Genomic DNA, 19,832 nt, shown 5'->3' with positions numbered 1-19,832 from the left:
ACACTTGCAAGCCACTTATCCCCTAGCTGTTGCAATGCTTCCTGGGTCCTGGGCGCTCAATGACAAACATCTCAGTGTGGGGGCAGCAATCACAGAGGCAGAGAGAATGGGAAAGCAAACCCAATGACAAAGTCAAAGGATCCTAGAAGACCACATGCCCTCTAGGGTGTGTGCTACTGTTCTCTTACATGCCTCTCTCTGTCCTCTCCTGACAGCTCACTCCCACCCCGCTTGAATATATACTAAATCTGTTTCTTAATAAACGCCAACTTCGCTACATAAATTACCTTATCATTATGAAGAAAACAATATTGTGGACTAAAGGTAACTATAGCAACCTAGAATTCAAATCAGGTCTCCTCTCAGGCAGGGGCAAGCACTCCTGGGTGCTTCAGGAGCGTTACACTAAAATATGTCTCAGACACACAAAATTTGGGGGTTCATTAGTTGAATTTCTCAGTCAGTGTTTGCAATTTAATTCTACCTTTTAGCATCAATGACTAAAGCAATCAGATCATGTAATTGTCACCGGGGTTGTTTCAAGGAAATCTTTCTAGCTCCCTATGCATCTGCCCCACACTGGGATGTTTCTCATTCAAAGCCCAGGACCCAGGAGGCACTGCAACAGCTAGAAGATAAGTGGCTCCAGTTAAAGAGCTCTTGACACTTGCTGCCAAAGAAGAGTCATCCATGTCTCTGAACCAGCTTCTTAACCCCAAATGTACTGAACAGAGGGTTCCCTTTGGAGAAATGGGAGAATCTAAAACAACCACAAAAATTAACTACAATTGGCCAAAATTTTCCTACTACTCAAGCAAGCATGGGCCCAATGACAAATGATGAAACCTCCCAAGACTAAGATCAACTTGATTTTTATTGTGGACTGTGGAATGGTAGCAGTAGTGATTTCAACAAAGTTTCACTGTATCCATTGTAACTTACAAGAGTTTTAGGACCAGAAAAAAGCAAAATATCACATACAAATTAACAGGTTATATGGGATAAGACTACATGTAAGTAAAATTTGTAAGACAGAATGTGGCAATGATGGGAAAACATTGATAGCAAGGCTCAGAATCTATTTTTAATTTAATAATAGAATGGAAATGACTAAGAGCTTTGGGGTCATATATGGTTAAAAGTTAACCTCAATTTTGAAGGTGACTGATGGATCACTAATGGAAGAAAAACACAGAGATGTATCCATGAAGGCTAAAAGAGAGAAAAAAAGGCTGAAATTAGGACTGATAATTGCAAATTAAAAATGGAGAAACTTGTGCAGTAATATATGGACAAAATATTGACAGTGAAAACAAATTGGGCCAAAGGGAGACAATAAAAATGCTCAGCTAGAGGTCAAGAGTCCATTAATAGAAGAGACAGTAAGACAAACAATGAATTCCTTCATGCACTGAATATTTATTAAACATTTATTTTGTATCAGAAGTATTACTAGCTCCTATAGAAACTACAAGAGTTTGTCCAAAAGCTGATTTGATGAAATCCTACATTTAATTTTAGATTTGGAAGGTTGACAGTATTACTAGCACATTTCAGATGCTAAATGTTTATAGAATCCTGTAGCTTTGTAGAATAAATAGGTGGGGATTACCCGACATATAGAGGTCACAGTGGAAGAAGCAGAAGTGGGAAAAATGTGGGCTAACAACAATAACAACAGGAATCTTCAAAAGAAGATACCAGGCTTGGGAACCACACTTAGGAATCTGGAGGACCAGGAAGTATTAGCAAAAGGACAGTTGAAATGAACAAATGAAGGCATGAATGAATGGATGGATGGATGGATGAATGGAGTGGATGCCTGAAAGCACAAATAACTGGAGAACCAAGGAAGGTGAGGCCAGAAGAAGAAACAAACCAGGACAATGGTGAGAGAGGTTTGATGAAATCCTAGAGTTTCTTGTCCATATAGGAGGTTGAAGGCACTAGGAGAACATTCCAGGTGTCAACTGTTAGTAACAAAGAACCTTGTAGCTGACATAACAATATTTCAGACAATATAAGCCATTTTTTTAAAAATACTAATGTAACAGTTTTTAAGTGCTCTACATTCACTAATATGCTTCATTTCCAGCTATGATTTATGACTTTGCTTCTCTGAAGGTGGGAACTCTGGAAAACATGATGAAATTCATCCAAGTTTCTTGGTTATTAATTATCTATTTGAACAAGGATGTTCTGACTTTTGAATTCCTTGGCCATTAGGTCATGCTGCAAATAACCTGAAACTCAGTCAGGTTTTTGCAAAGAAAAGAAAGGAAACTCCAGAGACACGAGATAGAATATAATTAAAATCAGAAGGGTTAGACTGTATGGACCTCAGTTATAGGGGGAGCCTTAACAAAGGTAATCTGTAGATAATTTTCGGAGGACAGAGTTATAGGTGAGTTTTCAAGCCTAGAGGTACTTAACTATAGAGGGTTTCACTAGGTGATTCTTTCTTCTGTCTTAGTAAAAGAAGAGGTGAGTTCAGTGGCTCAGAATCCTAATGCAAAATACTAGTTTCAGAAAGCTAGGGAAGGGGTTGGGCGGAATCTTAGCCTGAGTGTGGTATCTGATTCTGCTTTAGCATTGAAAGTTTGTTCCATAACGGCTAAGAAAAGGTCTTTAGGTCTGCATCATCCTGCAGGAAATCCTCCCCAGGCACGCACATGCACTACAATAGGAATCATCCGGACACTTGAGCTATACAGAACCAGGTGGCCCTGGAGAAGAAAAGGCAGCTTGCACTCTCATGGATATGTTCTCTGTCTCTCTCTCTTTCAAGTGGTTTCGCCAGCAAAAAGAAACATAAAGTGCAGCTCACCTAAATCAACAGCATATTGATGTACATTTTTCCTTTGTGTGAGTTTTTTTTCCCCTAAGAAGTACCTGCTATTTACAGTCTGTTACTAGGTGATAATGGCCAAGCACGTTCTCCCCATCTTCCAGGCAACCCTATACATTTCACCAAGTATTTGCAAGTCAAAATACCTGTTGCCATGCACGTGAGAGGCACAGAATGCAAAGCTGTAATGGAGCAGGGTGGGGTCAATGACAGCACCGTTTTCTGAATGTTCCATCAGTTCTGTAAGGTAGCAGAGATGCCTGTGACAGCCTCTCACACCATAGCGGGCACAATATTCATCTAACACAAACACTTGGCCAGGGCTAAACCACCCCTGCAAGAGAAAAGAAAAAGACATGTTTTTCCCGGCTAAGATTTGTTTTTCTGTATGCACATTTAGGCATTGTAAACAACAGCAGCAGCAGCAGCAGCAGCAGCAGCAGAGTGTCTCTTAGAGTTTGCTTTGTTAATCATCAATTTTGGAAGTGACTTGAGGCACTGACAATCTAATATCTCCGATACAATGTGTGGCACACTGCTCTTCTCTACTGCTACTCAAAAGCAGTCAAATTCTATTCAGAGGATTTGTTTACATTCATCAGTCACAATGAGTGATGTTCCCTAAATGCTGATTTATTTAGGAGTCAGTTAAAAAGAGAATAAGGTGGGATGGGGAGTGGGGAGGAAAGGGAGGGAAGTGGGGAAAAATGCATAGCTCAATTAAAAACAATACAAACACACACACGCGCGCGCGTATATATAAAAAGAATAACAAGGTAGACACCAGCACCGAAACTGACCATTCACTGAAAGCATTTTATAACATGAACTAGAAAGAAAATTTCAGTAAGTCCACCAGCGACACACATTTGCATGCTTATGCCTGGAATATTTTTCTCAGTCTGTCCTTCTGTGATCACAAGAGTTAAGGTTTTCCAGTAGTGGTTTCTTCTTCTGAAGTAAGACGCTCATTGTAAGAGTAGGGCAGAAAGCAAGCAGCCAGTTTGGTTAATGCTGGAGGGTAGGACTGGGTAGAGCAGCTTCATACAACATTATAACAAACTCACTTACAGGAATTAGATTAAAATGATATAGAGAAGAGAGCTTTTAAAGGAAACAGAATAACTATTAAGGAAGAGGGGTTAGAGTATTACAGGAAAATGTATTAACAAAGGTAAGTAAGGGATATCAACTCAACCACACGTGGAGGCAGGAAAATCACAGTGGACCAGTCCCACACAGTCACTGGTTTCTAGTATTTAGAACTGTTTGATGTAAGAAACGTACATCAGAAATGGGAATAGAATTGTCCAAGACCACAGAGAAAATCACTTAGTGAGTCTTGACTGACAACTAGGTTCACTCTATCCCAAGCAATGTTTCTAATCACACCATATTTTGCTTTCAGTGTATACAAGACAGAGGGTAACATTTTTCCTCCTTTCATCCTTTATTCCCTCCCTCCTACTCCAACTTACTTCCCTTCTTTATTTTTTTAAGACCAAGTCTCATTATTTAGCCCTGGCTGGCCTGAAACTCTTTGTATAGACAAGGATGGTCTTGAACTCATAGAGACCTGACAAATCTGTCTGCCTCTGCTTTTCAACTGCTGCAATTAATGATGTTTGCCACTAACACCAGCTCTATTCTTAGACTCATAGACAAATTAATGAATTGCCAGTGTAGGTATAGCTGTTGATTCATTTCCTCATGTCTACTGGATATCTCCAAAGACTTGAGAACAAACTGTCTGAGTTAGGACTTCAAAAAGAGTATAATTTATTCTACAAAGTTATTAGGCTCGGTATCCATGAGAGTCAATTAGTGATAGAAAATACCATTTCCAATAATAAATTGTAGTTAGGCTATAACTTTAATCCCCAGACTCTGTGGTATCAGGGAAACTATAAATTATAACATCGAATTTTATGTTCATCACAAACCAGGTGGCAGTTAGCTATTTAAATCATCTCTCTGTCTCTAGCCCTCTGTCCCTTGCCCCTCCATGCCTCTGCCTCTCTCATAATTCAAATTATCTCTGGAGGGCTGGATGAAATTAAAGCTGTCCTGTTTTGTATATCCCATCATATTGTTACTTTTTCCGTTTCTTCCTCTGTCACTTACGTTATCCTAGGAATCAAAGAGCTTATGTCCTATCTGCTGAATAGGACATAAGCTTTAAAGTGTCTGTGCAGGTATTGGTGACTCCTATGACAGAGGCTTTCCGTCTGTCTTTATTTAAAGCATTCTTATTTCCAGTCGGCATTGTCTGGGGCCACTAGAGTTCAGCATCTATTGCAGGCTATTCTCCCGTCTATTGAGTGGCTCAGCAGTGGTCTTCAAGTGTATAATTTTCAAATTGAGAAGCAATCGATTGGAATTCTTTATTCCCTAACCCCAACTACAGTGATTAAATGAGTCAGGAATAAAATGTTGTTTTACAGCAACTATTTCTCACTTCTGAAAACCTTTTATTCTAACCTATAGGTGACCAGATAGACAGATTTGTACCTACCAAACAGGAATAGGAATCATTCAGTCTGTGATCCAAAGTCTGTCTCTGGAGAATTCTGAAGAGGAAGGCATGGTCAAGTTTGCAAGGACTAGCAGAAATAAACTCATCCATCCCATGTTTCTGAAAACGGTCTGCATCTGTAAATTCAAAAGATCACTTACAGTACATTCATGTTTCTGATTTAATAATTAACAATATAGTTTATGAGGAACACAAAATTTAGGCCTCGTCATGATTGAGGACCACACTTTTGCCCTTCAACTCGCAAAGAGTACATCATATTAATATGAATTGCAAATCTGAAGCCCCCAAATGACATGAGGACAATCCACAAACTATTTAGAATGAGTACATTCAAAGAAAAACTTTCAACTGTAGGTATTTATTACGTGTGCAAGTGTATTATGTCATGGCGCACACATGGATGTCAGAGAACAACATGCAGGACTTGGATCTTTTGGTTCTGCTATGATGTGGGTTTCAAGAGTCAAATCCAGGTCATCAGGCTTGGTTGCAAATGACTTTATCTGGTGAGCTATCACCTGGACTCAGAATCCAACTTTTATTCAAACTGGATTCTTTTACTTACTGGAAGAACAAGTGTTATTTCCCAATTTTAAAAAAAGTTGGGCTAGACATGGTGGTGCACACCATCATAGTACTTGGGAGTCAGAGCCTGGTGGGTCTCTGTGAGTTTGAGGCCAGCCTGATCTATATAGACAAGCCCAGGCCTGTCTTGGCTATATAGTAAGATGATGTCCAAAAACAGGGGTCAAGGATTGAAGAGTTGTTGTATTTTATGAATATCCATGAAAAGAGAAGTAACCAGAAAACAACCCAGGTCTATTCATAAAGGAAATGGCAATGATGGCCAGAAGCCTGCTTTCCAAATGGCAAACTAGGGCAGAGAGAAGCACACAGCTTCAGCTGGATCACTCCCGGTCTGCTTTTTGTAGGGAGCTTTTAATGGGTCCAACTTCAATGCAGAAATGGCATTGAACGATCTCAGGCTTCAAGTTTAAGAGACATGAAAAAGCGAGCATCGTTGTCTGTGCAGATATGCAGACAATGCCCCCCGTCCCAAATGGCACTTCAATCAAAGGTTCAAACTTATTGTTCTTTACAGATTGCATCTTTCAATGCCTGTGGACCCTGCGGGTTTATCAAAAGGCACGCTTTTATGATTGCTTTCATTAATGGCATGTTTTGTCAAAGTCTTCAATGCGATTTACTAAATATAGACAGAAAAAGCCCTACACATCCCAAAAGGAGTGCTGGGGTGTTACTACATTAGCTCTGCTAAGCAGTCAGTGGCCGGAGTGGACTCTTTCACAACTGAAACATGATGCCCATTGTTCCTTCAAATTTACACATAAATCCCGTTCTGGCCATCACAAGAAAAGAGTCCCAAATGCGAGCTAAGTGTAGTTTCTAAAACCTATGTGGAACAACCCTAAATCTGCAAAGGAAAAGAGACAAAAGTTTATTGATCAAACCCAATTATAGAGTCAGGCTCATAATAAAACTCAATATTGATCTGTGGACATGATGCTAACATAATCAGTCACATTTAGATATTTTAGTCCAGATCATATTGATCCATGTCAAGTTCAACTTTCAGCCATATTTGTGGATGGAAGAACTGTATAATTCAAGCTGAAGGGTCTTGAGAATCACATTAAAAATAAAAGACACTAAGATGGATGTATAGCTCACATCCACGTAACATGAGGAACCGAATGCAGCAGCAAAGCAATGGAAAACAAAGCACTGGGTACCCAAGGTACACCACGGTCCTTTCTAAATAAAACACCAGTTGTGTTCTGTTACATTTAATGACCACCCAAATGATGAGCTATTTCATATGCTAAGTGGTATTAAATGGATAAACACTAAACTTTTTTCCTTAGATTGAGAAATAAGGCAGTCCGGTTTCTCTTACATCCTGTCTAAAGTCTTGTAAAAGTTGAATATGTTACAATGTGAAACAGCATCAAATGAGTAGGAGGCAGAACACCAAGGAAGGCAAAACACATGCATCTTCCAGTTGAAGGAGCTGGTCTATTTTAGCATCTTGATTTCTCTAAGTACAAAATGTGCTTGGTGTCACCTTTATGAGATGATTATTTCTATGAAATAACTGATGATTTTTTTCATTATTTCTTTCAGCGGAGGTCATAAGAAGCAGTTAAAAATAACGACCATTAATGGCTTATCTGTGGAGAACGGGATATGTAATAAATTTCAGAGGAAAAACTCTCATAATTCTGATGTTATTATAAAGGTTTAAAGAATCATTTTTAAAAGCAACAGGAAAATAGTCTTAAAATGTATATTTGTGAAAACAAGTCTATAGTTAATTTTTACAAGTACACATTTTTTGAACTAATAAAACAATATTTTATGAGATAGTTTCAAATAATTTTTACTAATGTGACAAAGCAAAAATAAATGAAAATTATTTTTGACAATTAGATAAATGCTAACATTATACTCACAAATATTAAGTCAAAATGATTATTCTCCTTCAACTTAGAAAATACAGGCAAACCAACTCACTAAAATTTTAAGGTAAAAAACAAAATGAGAACCAGGAAATGGTGGCACACACCTTTAATCACAGCACCCCAGAGGCAGAGGCAGGTGGATCTCTGAGTTAAGGCCAGAATGACCTACAGAGTGAATTACAGGACAGTCAGGTCTACCTAGAGAAACTCTGTCTCAAAGGGGGGGGGTGAAGAAAGAGAAAAAGAAAAACAAGGGCTGGTAAGCCAGTTCAGTGGGTAAAGGTTCTTTCTAACAAGCTTGACTTGAGTTGGATACCTAGAATCTGAATAATAGAAGGAGAGAATTGACTGCCTCAAGTTGTTCTCTGAATACCATACATTTGCTAAGGTACATGCTTGCTACCGAACAAATAAGAATTAAACAAGATGATGATGATGATGATGATGATGATAGTAAAACCAACAACAACCTATAGTCCCTCAGGGAGGGCTACAGCTTTGTAAAACACATTCTGCAAAGACCCAGCATCTCTGCTTCTGTGTCAGAGAAGCAGACTGCAAAACACTGTATGAAAAGATATGTCACCATTAGCTTCTATGAACACAAGAAAAATTAAAAACGAACTCCAATGAAATTTAGACCTCCCTCTGTGAGAAATGTTTTTGTTTTTAGCTTTTTCTTTTCCATTCAATTTTTATGTTTTTTAAAACTAAAGTTGGTTTACTTGTCTGGCCTTTATTTTAAACAAAGAATGGCAATGTATATGTATATGAGTGCTTATGGCACACTATGAAGTACAAAGATGGTATCGCATAAAAAAGAGGGAGTAAGACAGAGATGCATGCTACTGAATGCTCGCTATCGTCAACAGAAATTTCATGTTATATATTAGGATATAGTGTCATAGAATATACAAAGAGTAGAGGAGCGAGTAAAGTGAAGCAGATCGACAGGTCACACGGCACATTTAATGACTGTGATAAAAGCAGTTACACTCTACTTATTTAACAAAACCAGTTAATGCACTGAAGTCTTAATTATACTTTTCATGAAAGCTACACCCTACAAAGCTGTCACTTGGTATCATTTCTTCATTCACATTTTTGTCTCATAAACTAAAACAAAAATTAGCCATAATATTGTCTAATTTTTCATTTTTCAGAACATATTTTCATGTAGTTTTCCTTTGGCATAAGTTATCTACATTTTCTTAAGAGACACAGTTGTGACATCTGAATCAGTTAGGAAATGTGTTTCCAATCACCTGTATAGCCGGTATCTGTTGTTTAAAATTGGGTTTTATCAGATTACCTTCAATTAATGTTTATGGTAAGAAAAAAATTATTCAATATTTTTTAAAAATAAAAAACCTCTATAGTACTATTCAAATGTTCACTGCTATGATGCTAGCACATTTCAGTGAAACAGTGTAAGAAGATTATCAAAATAAACTGGCAAGCAATGATCTTAAATGATGCCTGTGATAGTGCTATAAATTGTGATGATTAACCTATGGACTAACTACAGATGTGGGGCATGGTAATTGAGAGTGCTGGTGGAGTTTCTATGGTAACAGCTGGATATCTATGTGCTAACATCTTTAGGTGGTATTGTCACCAAGAGTGCTAATAGTAGATAGAATAAAATCTAAATTGGGCAATACTGCTGTTTGCTAGAAATTCAAGAAGTGATAGAGGTTTCAATCAAGTGGAATCTGAAAATTCGAATGTTTCATTGGGATAATAGCTGTGTGGACTCATTAGAAGAGAATAGGAGGTCAACAGTTTCAACTTATACAGATAATACTGACTTGAAATTAACCAACAGAGGAAACACAGAAGGACCACCAAAGACCTGTCTAACCTCTCTGCTGTGAGGGAGAATATTATATTGGGTGGGCACTGACCCCAACTAGCTTTATGTGCCAAAGGACCCACATCTCCAGAAGGGCACTGAAGTCAGAGCTCAGACTGTGCAATGGAGAAATTACTTTGTGTCTGCACTACACAGTAATGACTCGACTGCTTTTGCTGCTCTTAGTGTGGTGAGCTGTTGTGTACATACAACAGGAAGGGCATGAAGACAGACGAGGGCAACTGAATTAGGAAAGTTTGAACAGCAGCTGGAAGTTACTGAGGAGTCTGGGATCAGGACTCAGTGGCAAAGGACTCTGATGACAGGGATCACTAGCTGAGACCATTTCTCCTCTGTAAACACAGAACCACCTTAGATGAAACTGTTGAAATAAAAATCACTTTGCTATGCTTAAAACTAACATATGCTTAAGGGGCTTGCCCACAGCTCCATATACCTTACACAAACCTGTCTGTAAATTTCTTGTAGTTAAAAGTTTACAGGAAGTACCAGTGGCTTGCATGAGTTGGCAAAACTGCCATGTTTTTGTTATTACATATATGACCTTCAATAAGTTATGTATGTAACAATATGTGTATATAACTAAACATATACAATAGTATTACAATGTTTTAAGTTTCTATACAGTTAAGTCTGGTAAGTATGGTCTTATATATGTAGGTTTTTGCTTAAGACTAGAGGAACAGTTAATACAAACATCATTTAGGAGTTAATTCACATCTCAATTATTAATCAAATAATTTAATAGCTTCTTTTTGTTATGTTAGTTAAAGTTGACATGGTATGTGCTTTGTTTTTTGTAGCAAATAATACAAAATTATTTTCACACAATAAGTTTTAACTGAGACAATGGAGATGTTCTATCAGGAACTCACCAAGGCCAGCTGGCCTGGGTCTGAAAAAGCATGGGATAAAACCGGACTTGCTGAACATAATAGACAATGAGGTCTACTGAGAACTCAAGAACAATGGCAATGGGTTTTTGATCCTACTGCACGTACTGGCTTTGTGGGAGCCTAGGCAGTTTGGATGCTCACCTTACTAGACCTGGATGGAGCTGGGTGGTCCTCGGACTTCCCACAGGGCAGGAAACCCGGATTACTCTTAGGGATGATGAGGGAGGGGGACTTGATGGGGGACGGAAATGGGAGGTGGTGGCGGGGAGAAGGCAGAAATCTTAAATAAATAAATAAATAAATAAATAAATAAATAAATAAATAAAAATTTAAAAAAAAGCAATGGAGACTGAGAATTATAAATTAGCAAAATAAATAAGTATTGAATATTTACCAGAAATATTATGTTCAAGATGAAATAAACTGATGTTTTACCTATGAAGTGTAAAATTTAACATGGAAATGAGAAAAATAATGTGTTGCTAACACAGCAACATACTAGCAACGTGGAAAGCAAGTTCACAAAATTAAACACAAGCTCTGCTCTCTAAAAACATATTAGGCAGAAATAAAGTAGATGGTAGTGTTTCTGGATCATGTTTACAAAAATTATCTTATTTGTAATTATATAATATTTAATTATGTAATATATGTGCAAGTGTTATTATTTAATTGTGTTACTATGAGTCCAGAAGAGTAGATTTGGGTCCCCTAGAGCTGGGGTTAGAGGTGGTTGTGAGCTGTCTGACATGGGTGCTGGGAACCAGATTCAGATCTTCTGCTCAATAGTAAGTGCTCTCACCTCCTGAGCCATCTCTCCATCCCCCTGGCTCACATTTGGCATTTATTATTGGAGGATAACTGTTTTGTCATGTGGCACTAAGATCAAAAATAGATCATGCTATATATGTAATTAACAAAAAATGAAAAGCAAGGTGGTTTTGTATTGAGACAGCAAAGGGTAGGTAAAATCCTGCTCCTCTGTCCAAGGCAGCTTGCTACATTTGAAATGGAAAATTTATTAGCAGCACGTGTCTCTCGTTCTGCTCACTCTGTCTAAAGGGTTTCTACACATGCTCAGATATAAAGACAAGATCTACCTGTTGGAGAGATCTATAAATATGTACTGTTGTTGACATCCTAAAAGATAAGGTGATCTTCTACTAAGTTACATTTTATAAACATTATTTTGACCATCCTTAAATACTCATTATGTTGAGTTTTTTTTTTAAGAAGTAAAGAAATATACAGGCTAGATAAAAATGAGAATATTAGAAGAAGAAAATAACTGTTCCTTCAATTCAATTCATTAATTATGAATGTTTTGGGTATGAGTATTCCTCCTACCTTTTCTTATTACAAGTAGGTTCCTAACATAGAAGAAAAGATACCATACATAATCTATAATGTTTTTGCTTCATATATTCTGGACATTTTGGGGTGTTATTACAACATTATCTTTACATCTACACGAATAATAGGTATTAGATTGTTTCTAACTTTGTTGTGGTTAAATAATAAATGTGAGAGCTAATGAAAATTTTCTGAGTTTAGCTAGGAAGTTGGAGGTTGATATCGTAAAAGAGATGACAGTCTTACAAGTTCTTATCAATACAAATTATACTTAAACAGAAAGAAAGAAAAAAGAAAGGAAGCTTACCTTTACCAACCACAGAGAAGGAATTACAGTTATACAATGAGTCACTTTAACTTTATGTTATCTACTTTTATTGATGATTAATAAAGTGTTCCAAGAGATGACCAGGACGGGAGAGAAAGAAACAATGTGGAACCATGGAAGGCAGTGAGGGATTGAGAACAAACTGAAGAAGGTCAGATTCTCGTTCTGATGAAGAGGGAATGTACCCATCCTTCCTCCCACTTCTTCCCTCAAAATTGATATTATTGTTTATTTATTGAAAATAGATTAAAAACAAGAGGTCTGCTCTGATGAAGAATACAGCTAGCAGCTTGCCAACAGAGGGAGGCATCATTAGCAGTGATAACGGTTTGTTTTAAGTCAGAACAAGTACACCCAGTGCCACCCAGCCTGACCGGCATGGCACTGCCTTAACCATAAAGTGACACCAGACAGAAGAAAAAAAAAGATGTCAGGAAATGTCCTAGGGCAGCCTTTTCAACTCGCCAAATGCCTCCATGATCCCATGAACACTGATGCGTACTATCAACCAGTATAAAAAGTGAGTCAATATAGATGCAAAATTTATAAGGCAGATTATATAAATTTTAGATAGAGAACAAGCACTTAAAATATTGTTTTAGGTGAAGTTTTTTTTTTGACATTTCAACTGTAATATCCTTTTCCCTTTTTTATTTCTTAATTTCATTTTACATTCCATCCAAAGTTATCCCCACCCAGTGAAAATTTCTTATTCATAACATTAATGATGCTGTAATGATTGATCTCAATTGTCAATGAGCTGGATAATCACCTGGGCCATGGGCCTCTGAGAATTCCTGTGGGAGTTATCCTAATTAAGTTAACTGAGGTGAGAGGATCTGCCCACCATGGGTGGTACTATTCCCTAGGGAGCAATCCTGGATGACAGAAGGAGAAGAAAGTAAGCTGAGCTCAGATGCTCATTGATTTCTTCTTCCTCACTCTGTGTGGCACATGGCTGGCTGCTTCCAGCTCCTGGTCTCTTAGCTTTCCCAGCATGATCGAGTGTATTTTGAACTGTGAGCCAAAAAGTTCTTTCTTCCTTAAGCTATATTTGTCTGGGTATCTTAGCATAGTAAAAGAAATGCAACTAAGACAGGTATAACTATTTAAAGAAATGAGAAACCAAGCGTCTAATTCCAGCATTTTAGATGCTGATGCAGATTACAGACCACGAGTTCCATCATGAAACATTGCCTTAAAAACAAAAGCCAACTAACAGCAAGAAAGAAAACAGACTTCATCAAAAATTGATATACATTTCTTTTGAAAAGAACTGTTATAATTTATGGTAAATCAAGCCACAGATGAGAAAATATTTGTCAAGTAAGAAGTTTGACAAATATCTTGCAGAGTATAGAAACATCTCTCAAAACTCAATAGTAAGAAAGTAATTCAAACTAAATATTGTAGAGGTCAAGCAACAAAGAAGATAAATGGACAGTAAATGACCAAAAAAGAATAGTGTCGCCAGAAACCGTAGGTTATTAATGAAAACCAGGGGTGGGTTAACTACAAGACTTTGGTTAGAATCCTCTGAGGCCCCTAAAGCAATACAGACATTTACTATGTCTGAAGGTTGCTTACCAGAACTAGATGGACAGACTCTACTACTGAAGACACCACATGTTTTGGTTGCAGCACATATAGAAATCTAGCTAGAACCAAGATGAAAGCTTTCTTCCTGCTACCAAGCTGTCATAATGCCCAAAGACACTATGCAGGCTGTTTGGGGGAAGGGCAGGGGCAGTATTTTCAATAAGGGTCTCACTCAGTTGTGGACCTTGTGTGCTCTGCTACTGACTAGCGAGACAGAAAGATGCCCTGTGCTGCAACAGTGGCAAGCCAGTAATGGGGGCAATCAACTTCTTTTTGATTGGATGGGAGGCCCACTCCACAGGAAAGAAATCCCCTCTGATGCTGCGAGCCTGGTCAAAACCCATGGCTTAGGAGGTCACAGGCCATAGTGAAGAAGCTGTTCTCATTTTTGTTAAAATGGACACAGCATACTTCCCAATAACTATGTTCATATGCATTAGCTTTGGTCAAAGAGGTTTCCTTTTACAGTGGGCAGCAGAATAACCGCAGAGACTTGGAAATGAGAAAATGCAGAGCCTAAAGGACTGCTAAATATTTTTCCTTAAATAGAAGAACCACTTTACTCCCTCTAAAGTGCAGAGAACACTAGCCAGAGGGACTGAAAAGCATCTAAGAGTGAAAGAGAAGATAAGGAGGAAGAGAGTGAGATGGACTGCCGTGTGCAGAGACACACAGGGCCCCCATCTTCCTGCGTATAGACAGTTAATGTTATGGGATGATGGAGATGTATTTTCTTCAGTGTGTAACCACCAGTAAGAAACTCATACTTGTAAACAATCCCTCACCCAGGACCCTTCAAGAAACTCCAAAAAACCTCAATGCATCACACACAAAAATAAACAGAAAAATTAAAAAAATCATGAATGTAGAAAGGAGACTGGTTGGGAATAGGAAAGACGCCTATAGAAGTGGGAGGGGAGCAAGAGAGGACAATGAAAGGAGAAAACAATAAAAATACATCACGTACAAGTGTGAAAATGTTCTAATAAAATCCATTAGTATGTATAATTAAAAGTTATGCTACTTCAAAGTAAAAAATATGTTCATATATGGGCAACAATACACTATAAAAACAGGAAATATAGATACAATAACAATCTAAGCATGACATGTGTAGAAATTAGCCGGGCTAAGAATAAAGGAGTGCTCTACAGATAAGAGGTTAGTGTTAAAAATGGTGTAGGAGTTTTGAGTAAATGAAGATTTATTTTCTAGTGCAGCTGAAACAAGTTAGTATTAATCAGGTAAGATTTTGGATACATTCTAAGTATTTTTTCTCTATAAGAGTAAACAGGAAAAATATAAAGTGAATATAGTGATATTTTATTTGTGTTTTAATAAATAAAGTTTGCCTGAATATCAGAGTGCAAAGCTAGCCACATTAGACAGCCATAGAGGCCGGGCAGTGGTGGTGGCACTAGAGAGGAAGATAAGGCAGGAGGAGAGAGAAGCAGTGGTTTGGTAGAGAACACTGCAGTCTACAGTCACTTTGAGGATAGGATCACCCCTTTGTTTGTCTGAGACTTGGTAGAGGTAAGAACTCTCTAGTGGTTGGCTGCTTTGCTTTTCTGATCTTCTTTTTGAACCCCGATATCTATTTCTGAGTGTTTATTATTTGTGCTACAAGTGAATGTAACAGAAAGCAGATGCACTTCATTATCACAAAGTAAACAGCAAGAAGAATGGGATTAGGTTCACACACGAAAACAGGAACAAGAATTTCAGAGAGGAACAAGAAACTAATACTACAATATTACTCGTGAGGCACTGACTGCTCACATATTAAACTCAGATTTTCAAGAAGACAAAGAGGTTCACATTAAATACTGTGGAACAGTATCCCACGAGATAAAGGACAGAGTATGGTCTATGAATGTTGACAAAATACTTTTTGTCTATGAATGTGGATAGAATCCACTTCTAAATACTGTTATGTCTATTTGTCTATGGAGAATCCAAGTCAGGAGAAACAAGAGTGTAGATGATCCAGAAGGGGCAAAATAATTCAGGGATAATGTCTGAGTAGAACAATAAAAGTACACAGAGGAAGGAAATCATTCTGGTGTGTGTGTGTGTGTGTGTGTGTGTTTGTGTATGTATGTGTGTATGTGTGTGTACTTACACAAGTATGCATGTTTGTGAACTGACAGAGCCTTACATCTGATGGCTCAATATGATAGCCCATGGCATCTTTTCTAACCTCACATTTTCAGCAGAAAAGATGCCATTGATGTGGCCAGGCTGACGGAAATGTCTAAACGAGCCCCAGAATGAGCTCTCTGCACTCCACGTGGAGTGTAGAATAGTTACCAAGTGACTATGCACTACTGTGGCAACAGCCTGAAGTGTGAAGCAAGGCATCCAAAGGTGCAAAGGAGTTGAGATGAAGGCACAAATCCCTCCTTTAATTGTTTGTCCTCTTTGGAGACTTTAAAGATGCTCAGATGCAATCTATTAAAGCGTGTCTAAGAAGGAGAGGGTAATTATTTGATGCATGAAAAGGAAAAGAAGAAAATAATGCATGTCAAGATGTTACTATCCCGCAGAAGAATCTTGACAATAAAAAGCCACAACTTGAGATTAAATGTAGAGACAGAATGTTTTATGTAGAAGTAAGGGAAGTTTTCTAAAGGAGTGTAACAAGATAAAGTGATCACTGCCAGTGTGTTTGGAACTGCTCCCAATGCTGCTACCTCGCACACATCAGCCACTACTGAATCAACGTGAAAGATGCACTGGATCTGAATGTTTCGAATCAGCATACAGACACTGTCAGAACATTAAAGCGTCTGGAGATAAGAAAAGCTGTTCTTTTTTTCTTTTTTACTATATGTTCCTCTTATCATTCTACAACACAGAAGGGACTAGCCCAATTACCCTTGCAGTTGCCAAAAACAAATGCACAGTGTGATTCTTCTACATTCAGTAGAATTTCATCAAATTTGACTTCACAATATTTTCCTCCTAACAAGAAACCGAGGCTAAAGATACAAAAAACAAAATAAAATTTGCTTTCTGAATGTCTGCAGAATTTTTAAAAATGTTTTGAGATTATAATATAATTGCAACATTTCTCCCTTCCGTTTTTTTGTTCCAAAATCTCCCAGGTCTTTTTCAGAATCTTGGCCTCTTTATTAGTATTATTACTAATTGCTATTACATGCATTTATGTATACATATATATATTCCTAAATATAAGCTGCTCAGTCTATCAACACACAGGTATCACTCCATATTTCTGTGAAAAATTAGATAACTAATTCTATGTCTAATAGAAACTACTTTTATTTAATTAGTTAATTAATAATACAAACTATAAGACTGAACAAATTTCCCTCAGTTTTATATTTTATTAAGGTTATTAATTGATAATCAAATTAATTTTCACAAAACTTACAAAGCTGAGCATCTGCATGGAGAGTTCCTCCTTTAGGATTTAGCTTCTGGCTTTGAACCACAGGAACTGGTTTATAAGACTGGCCTGTGGCCCTGTACATGGCTTGTACCCATAATATTCTGTCTTGTTCATCGTCACTGGCGAATATTACAGTATCACCTTCTTTAACAGCATTAAAAAACACCTGACCACCCTGAAGGCCTGTGGAAGAAGAGAGAAACCATTAAAATTTAAATGGTTGGCAGATTTTATTTCCCCAGCCTCATCCGTATGAGCACAATGCTTTAAATGATCTTAGTTGATAATCATATCCCTAGTCCACAATTTATAGGGACACAGCAAAAAAACTTCCACATATAGATCAGGGAGACACTCAGCTCTCAACAAGAGAGCATTAGGCAGTAAGTACAACACACATTCCCCAGAGAAACGCAGAGTAAAATCTCGTATTCCGTGCCAGAGGAGTAAACACTTTGTGTTGGCATATTTACCATTCTACATGGAAGTGAAATATGAATTTAAAGGAAATAAAAATACAGGTAAGGAAGAAGTGATACTTCAGTTTGGATTGCAGTTTAGCCTTTGGTATTTCTATTTGTAAGTGAACAATTAGAGAATATGGTCACCAATTTGTACTTCATCTCGGTATGTTATATAAAAATGTATCTAAGTCTTAACTACCTGTGTTTTTTTCACATTGATGATTAATTTCACTACCTTCCATATATCCAAATATTCACTCATTTTCAAGCACCATGTGTTCAGTCCTACAGCCACCATAGATGGAGGAGCACACGCACCTGAAATCTTGATCTCAGAGTATTTGGAGTTTGGAGTAATGAGTTATGTGAAGGATGAGATCCCAGTCTTAACACCAATCTCCAATTTTTATACAGTATTCTTATTGTTCATGGATTTTAACTTCAACTTATCAAATAAGGCCAGATATAAAATTTTCTAGCTGTGGCATCATATAAATCTTCAAAAAATGTTTCAGACTTTGATTTTAAATTTACTATTAGGTCCTTTTCAAACTACTTTAACATACATGGAGGGACAGAAATATAAGAAAATGTTTTGTGGAGAAAATTAGAATATAATATATATGTTGGAGGAATGGTATTAACTTTAATTGAGAGGCAGACGGATGAAGACCTTCGTGAACCTGAGGCCAGTCTGGTCTACACAGTGAGTTTCAGGCTAGCCAGGGATATATAGACTCTGTCTCAAAATTTGTCTGTCCGTCTGTCTGTACATTTACATCTGTCATTCATTGGCATTTCAGTATCTTCTCTGTAATTTTGCTTCCCAGTGATGTTTCTGCATGTATCTCATCTAATTTTTGTATCAGCAAAATTTAAGTATTTTATTATTGTACAAAAATTATAGAGATGAGAATAGATCCATATCTATCTCCATGCACAAAACTTAAGTTCAAATGGATCAAAGACCTCAACATAAATCCAGCCACACTGAACCTCACTGAAGAGAAAGTGGGAAGTAGCCTTGAATGCATGGACACAGGAGACCACTTCTGAAATAAAATAACAGTAGCACAGACTCTGAGAGCAACAATTAATAAATGGGACCTCTTGAAATTGAGAATCTTTTATAAGGCAAAGAACATAGTCACTAAGACAAAATGGCAGCTGACTAAATGGGAAGAGATCTTCACCAACCCCACATTGAACAGAGGACTAATCTCCAAAATATATAAAGAACTCAAGAAAATAGACATCAAATTACCAAATAATCCAATCAAAAATGGGATACAGATCTAAACAGAAAATTCGCAAAAAAAAGAATTGCAAATGGCCAAAAGACACTTAAGGACTTGCTCAACATCCTTAGCCATCAGGGAAATTCAAATCGAAACAACGTTGAGATACCATCTTACACCTGTCAGAATGGATAAGATCAAAAACACCAATAATAGCTTATGCTGGAGATGATGTGGAGTAAGGAGAACACTCCTCCATTGCTGGTGGGAATGCAAACTTGTACAACCACTTTGAAAATCAGTATTGTGGTCTCTCAGAAAACTGGGAATCAATCTACCTCAGGACCCAGAAATACCACTCTTGGGCATATATGATGTTCAATCATACTACAAAGGCTTTTTTTCAACTATGTTCATAACAACATTATTCATAATAGCTAGACCCTGGAAAGAACCTAGATGCCCCCAACCGAAGAATGGATAAAGAAAATGTGGTACAATTACACAATGGAGTACTACTTAGTGGTTAAAAACAAGAAAGACATCCTGAATTTTGCATGCAAACAGATGGAACTAGAAAAAAAACATCCTGAGTTAGGTAACCCAGACCCAGAAAGAGGAGTATGGTATGACCTCACTCATAAGTGGATACTAGCTGCAAAGCAAAGAATAATGAGTTTGCAGTCAATGACCCCAGAAAAGCTAAGTAACAAGGAGAACCCTAAGAGACTCAGATGATGGTAAAAGACATAATTTGAACCTTAAAGCCTTGTCCATTTGTATGAGCTTCAGA

General features: G+C 37.5%; 1 protein-coding gene across 8 annotated transcripts in view; it reads right to left on the bottom strand.

The window, feature by feature from the left end:
- The window catches only part of Cadps2 (calcium dependent secretion activator 2), a 529,236-nt gene that overhangs the window by 146,122 nt on the left and 363,282 nt on the right, over positions 1–19,832 (bottom strand). For all 8 annotated transcript variants that reach the window (XM_057791365.1, XM_057791395.1, XM_057791386.1 and 5 more), the window contains exons 11-13: positions 17,320–17,520; positions 5,364–5,500; positions 2,995–3,182 (exon numbers count right to left, since the gene is read on the bottom strand). In XM_057791365.1, the coding sequence (XP_057647348.1) occupies positions 2,995–3,182; positions 5,364–5,500; positions 17,320–17,520 (526 nt within the window). The remainder of the gene's footprint in view (positions 1–2,994; positions 3,183–5,363; positions 5,501–17,319; positions 17,521–19,832) is intronic.

The sequence above is a fragment of the Chionomys nivalis genome, chromosome 1 (assembly GCF_950005125.1).
Source record: "Chionomys nivalis chromosome 1, mChiNiv1.1, whole genome shotgun sequence".
Classification (NCBI taxonomy): domain Eukaryota; kingdom Metazoa; phylum Chordata; class Mammalia; order Rodentia; family Cricetidae; genus Chionomys; species Chionomys nivalis.
This window is presented reverse-complemented; position numbering and strand designations above follow the sequence as displayed.